The 5,680-nt window shown below is 60.1% G+C and overlaps 1 protein-coding gene and 1 pseudogene across 1 annotated transcript; one reads left to right on the forward strand and one right to left on the reverse strand.

The window, feature by feature from the left end:
• Positions 1 to 11: 11 nt before the first annotated feature.
• ACA1_257680 lies at positions 12 to 4,926 on the reverse strand (annotated as a pseudogene).
• Positions 4,927 to 5,204: 278 nt separating this feature from the next.
• Positions 5,205 to 5,551, forward strand: ACA1_257690 (alkyl-dihydroxyacetone phosphate synthase; the record flags this gene model as incomplete). Its single annotated transcript, XM_004333523.1, has 1 exon — positions 5,205 to 5,551. A coding segment is annotated over one exon (347 nt), but the record flags the coding sequence as incomplete, so codon positions are not given.
• Between the last annotated feature and the right edge of the window lie 129 nt (positions 5,552 to 5,680).

Genomic DNA, 5,680 nt, shown 5'->3' on the forward strand with positions numbered 1-5,680 from the left:
CTCGAAGATCTTCATGAAGGCGAGGGGCTCCTTGCCCTGGTAGATCCGCTCGACTTCGGGCTTGGGGCTGCCGCTCCGCAGGATCTTCTCCTCGAGCAGCGGCTGGAGGCCCAGCACGAACATCGGGAACCGCAGCGACGACGCGTCCTTGCCCTCCCAGAAGTAGACGCGCCACTTGGGCTTGTCTCCTGTGGTCGACAGACACAGCGACTCAGCACCACATGCCTGACCGCACACCCGACCGCACGCGCACGACCACACACGCCGCACACGCCGCACACACGCGAACCTTCGCCTTGAGGAGCGGGACGCGGCTTGTAGGTCTCGAGAATGAAGTAGCACTCGGCGGAGAAGAAGAGGCCCTGCTCGGCCTCGTTGATCTTGATGAAGGTCTTGCCACCCGTGAGGATGCCCACCTCCACAGCCACGAGCTCGTCATCGACCGCCGGCCCTCCGGAAGTTCCCACGCCGGCCTGGCTTGCTGTCGCCTATTTTTTTAAAAAATTAAATATTTAGGTAAAAACAGGAATTTAGATATTTGATGATAAAATGATAATTTATAAAAAAGAATGCAAAAGAATGTAAAGAAAGAATGCGACGTACGTCGGCGGCCTTGGGTTCGCGGATGGGGAAGAGGGTGGCGACGTCGAGCGTGGGGAGGGAGGAGCGGTCGTCGGCCGAACCGAACTTCTTGGCGCGCTCGCGGATTCCGTCCAGTATCCGCTCGTGCGCGCCGCGGAAGTCCACCACCGGCCGCTTGCACGCATTCTTCGATCTTTGTTACGCGCGAATTAGAACAATGACCAAAATGAAACAAAACCTTGCCTTGATGGTGGCGGCTACGCACTTGCCCTTGGGCTGGTCGTCCTCAACCCACTTGTCGAAGCGCGCCTTGAAGAGCACCGGCTCCGAGCGCTCCTTGATCTGTCGCCGCCAATCGGTAAGCACCACACAAAACAAACGCACACAACGTCCAACAACACACACAACAGAGGAGGAGACCTGTTCGACGGTGGCCCAGGCGGGACGCCGCACGGCTCCAGGGTCGGTGTCGGTGCGCATGTTCTCGGCCAGGTGGGCTCCAATCTGCTGCGCCAGCGGCGACGACTTGGCGCCCATGTACACAAATATCTCACTGTACAGCGAGCCACGTCAGTGATTGAAAAATATCACAATGCACGCGCGTTTCATCATTTTTGTGGCAGCGGTGGCGGTACCTGACGCAGTCAAAGATGAAGACGCGCTCGGGATCGGCGAGTAGGCTGCGCGCGGGCTTGGGCGTGTCGGGTCCCTGCTTCCACTTGGAGACCACGTTCATCTCTCCCAGCTCGCCTGCGCCATCACACACAACCCCGACGGCCGATCAGCCACGCACACGACAAACACGACACACACACACACGACACACACACACACACTGGCGCGAGATGGTTGAGGCGCTGGGTACCGGCAAGGCAGAGGATCTCCATGGCGTCGTCCCTGAGTTCCTCGGTCTCGCCCTCGTTGACGTGCCAGTCGCCGGTGATCAGCGGCCCGTGTCCCTCGTTGGCCTTGCGCTTGGCGGCCTGCATCCGCTGCGCCTGCTCGGCCGCGTAGTCCGCGCCCACGTGCTTCGCGTCGAGCGCGTCCACCCGCTGCTCGAGCCTCTTCAGCAGATCGAACAGGGCGTCGTGCCGCGCGAACAATCTCTCCTTTTCCTTTTTCGTTCTGTTGAAAATCAAAAAAAAAGTAGTTTAATAAATAAACAAATAAAAGAAAGTAATTAAAACAATAAAATGAAATGGCGTACACGAAGGGCTTCTTGGGCGGGAAATGGCTCCAGAACTGGGAGCCGAGATCAAAGTTGCCGTCCTCGTCCCGCTTGATTATCTCGATGGTCGCCTGTAGGGAAATGTGAGCCACGGCGCGGCACACACGGCCCATACGACGATACAATACCTGGCTCTTGCGGTCGTGCGTGTTGATGAGGTTGGCGAGGTCGCTGCACTCGTACTGAAGGCGCGTGCTGGCCTTCTCACCGTTGTACTGATACAGCTTCATGCCACCTGGCACCCAACAGCACATCATCCACCGTCTTCATAAGCGCGTGTGTGACTGTGTGTGTTGTATTTGGTTTCGCGAGTGCGCCGTACCGGTGTCGAGAAGGAAGACTTCGTTGTAGTCCAGGGCCTCAAGCTCCAGGTGGACCCTCTGTATGCAGCGTGCGCCGTTCCTTGTGGGTGGAGCACATAATGGTGAGTCACACGGAAAAGGAACGTGAAGGAACGTGAAGGAACGTGAAGGAATGCTGGGGAACGTGTACTTGAAGTAGAAGCGATAGAGGCGCGGTACGTCGTACTCGACGCCCACCTTGGGCGCCTTTCGGAACGCCGTCTCCGTCCCGCCCTCCAAATAAACCAATCCCTCTGTCGGCACACACACAACACCGCAGTGAGTATCACCCAGTTTTTGTTTCGCGTTCGCTTTCGCTTTCGCGTTCGCGTTCGCGTTCGCTTTCGTTTTCGTTTTGTTGAGGAAGGTACCTGCTTTGGCGGCTTGGATGTAGTCCTGGTAGTAGGAGACGAAGAGCGAAGACTCCTCACCCTGTACCTCGTGCACGTGCTTGGCACGGCCGCCGATGAACGAATTGAGCTGCACCGCCCTGAAGCACACGCTACCTGTCATAAGACACACCAACCGCACGCGCACACACGCACGCCAGCTCAATGTTAATTTTGTTCCGGCGGACTCAGTGTGCCGTACCAGTCTTGTCGACCGAGGCCTCGGAACCGATCCAGTAGTGGAGGGCGTAGTTCATGCTCGCGCTGCTGATCTCCTGCTTGGGGTCGGCGCTCGCCTTGCCCGCCGCGTCGACCTTCTCTTCCGACGTCACCTTGAGCACGAGGTAGCAGTCGCGCTTGTGGAACATGTGGGGCGCGTGCCCCGCCGCGTCGTTGCTGATCAGCACCGGGCGCAAGTTTTCGATGCGCCAGCGATAGATGCCCTTGACGCGCTCGAGCCGGGCCAGCGCGATGCCAAAGATGTCCTCGTAGTCCTCGCTCTGTGCCAACATCGTCACGCCCTTGTCGTCACCGGCCGGAGGCGGAGGTGGCGGTGGCGGCAGCGCGGGCGCGGGTGGCGCCTCGGGGACCACCGGCGTCTGCTTGGCCGTCTGCTTGGCCTCCGCCGCTACCGACGTCGCCTCGTCCGCGGCCTTGGCCTTGGCCTCGCGCTCCTCCTCTTCGCGCTTCTCGAGCTGGCGCTTCTTCATGGCGGCGACGATGACGTTGGCCTGCTTCTCGAGCTTGAACAGATCGGTGTCGCGCACTGACATGGTGCGTGTGAGGCGCTCGCTGCGCTTGATTTCGCTCTTGTGCGAGCCGAGCGTGATCATGATCTCCTCGGGGTTGGATTCCTTCTCCTCAGGTCGCTCGCGTCTGTGTAAAGTATGTCATCAGTCGTGTGCGGTCGTGTGCGGTCGTGTGTGCGTGCGGTCGTATGTGTGTGCGCGTGCGCGTGCGATGGGAAAGAGTACCCGGGGCTTGCGAGGAAGGTCGGGGCGCGTCGCTTGAGCGTGGCGAAGCCAGAAGGGTCGCGGAAGCTCTGCGAGCGGAGGGCGGCCAGGTTGAGCCGCAGCGTACCCGTTCCCTGCCGCGAGGCGCCCTTCCATTCCTTCGCCGCTGCACCCCGACACACAACGACACACGCGACCGAATATGATAAGCAACACGACACACGGCACGGCGCATGACACACGCACGCATTCCACCACAAAAAAAGGAGCGTACGTCGTGCGACAGCAGCCTGCGCGGCGTTCGGCATAGGCGCCAAACCGCGAACCGGCCTCTGTGCTCTCTGAGGCCTGGTGCAGTGGGTTAGAGTGTCAGGGTTCCTACGTTGGCAGTATAGGTCACGGGCAAGCTTGGGCACGCACCTGCCCTCGCGAGCAGCCGCCAACGAAGCCATGCGCATGGTACGCGCTTGTTCGTGGGTGAGCCTTGGCTGCTGCTGAGGCTGCTGAGGCGGCGGCTGCTTGGTCGGGGCACCGGCAGGCGAGGTTGAGCCGGCCTTCGGCGCCGCTTGTGTGGTAGTGGTGGCAAGCTTCCGCGCGGCAGCGGCTGAAGTGGATTCCCAAGAAAAAGTGAGCAAAACATACACGTGCACGACACACGCTACACGACACACGCGCACACGACACACGCGCACACGACGACACGCACGGCACACACCTTTGTCCTCTTCGGCAAAGTAAGAGAATTCGTCATCGCGCAGGGCAGCCTTCATCTGCTGCGGCGAAATGGGAGCCAGCAGCGACTTGCGGCGATCGGCGGCGCTAGCGCCAGCGCCACTGGGCGTGGCCGTTGCGGCAGCGCTGCCCGCTGACATCGACGCCGCACGCAGCCTACCACCCTCGCCCGCCGGTGCCTCGCCTGCGGCGCCGGCCGGGCGCCACGCCGGCGTCGGTGACGTGCCGGCGCTGGCCGGCTGCTGCTGCGGGGAGTGCTCGGTGGTGGGCGCGCTGAGCGACGTGGGCGGCAGCGGACCCTCGGCCGACAGCCGGTGGGCGGTCATGGACGGGAGCGCGTGTGGCGTGAGCGGCACACGCAGCACGGGCACGTTGGAGCGCGTGCTGTAGGCCGCGCCCAGGATGTGGCCCGCGCCGCCGGCAGCGGTCGGGCGTGGCGGCACGGCGATGGGGCCGTGCGGGCTCGGCGTGGGCCGCAGCGGCTGGTTCAGCTTGAGCGCGGGCACGCCTGAGGCCAGGGGCGTGGGCGAGGCGGCGGGCTTGGTTGGCGAAGCAGTTGTGGAAGACGACGGAGACGAGGTTGGAGCGGCTTTGCTCTTCGCTTCCTTGGCCTCCTTCTTCATGAGCTTCTTCTTCTCTTTCTCCATCTTGTCCTTGTCGAGCGAGTCGCTCCCCGACTTCTTGTCACGCCGCTTGAACATCTTGGCGCGAGGTAGCGAGTTGATGTCGGATTTATATTACAAATAAATAAATAAATAAATGCCAGACGTTCGATTAAGGACCTGAGGTCTGCAGGTGATACTCGGATCTAATCTTCAACTTCAAGTTGCACCTTCACAAAAAAAGAAAGAGCCCCCGTTTCCCCACACGAGAGGTCGAGGCCACAATTTTTCACGCTCGTCGACCCGCATCTGAGCAATTGGCATTCGCTCTCGGCTCAATTCGAAGCGCAATCTCTGTTCGTGCACTTCCTGATAAGATGGAGAAGCGTGATGTGTGGGAGCGCCTGAAGTGGAACGGCTGGGGCGAGAAGGGCGTGCAGTACGAGCTCAATCAGAACGGCAATGTCGAACATTCGCGTACCGGTGTCGAATTGCCGAAGATCATCCCCTTCGCGAAGGACATCTTTGGTCTGGATGACCTCGAGAACACGCCCTCGGTGGAGCTCGACGACATCGAACTCGCCGAACCCAGGCCCAACGAGGGATTCGTGAGCCTCCTGAAATCCTTCCTTTCTGCGAGCCAAATCTCGTTCGATAAGGAGCAGCGCATCTGCCATGCCTACGGAATGAGCTTCAGGGACCTCTGGCGCCTGCGCAAGGGTTCGTCCTCTCGCAATCAATTCATTCCAATTGTTCAATTTACTCACTTTATTTTTTATTTTTGGATCATCTACTTTTCAATTAATTACTGCTGCGTTCATCCACATAGGTGTTATCACGGATGCGCCCGACT

This window comes from Acanthamoeba castellanii (assembly GCF_000313135.1).
Source record: "Acanthamoeba castellanii str. Neff unplaced genomic scaffold scf7180000084769, whole genome shotgun sequence".
Lineage (NCBI taxonomy): Eukaryota > Discosea > Longamoebia > Acanthamoebidae > Acanthamoeba > Acanthamoeba castellanii.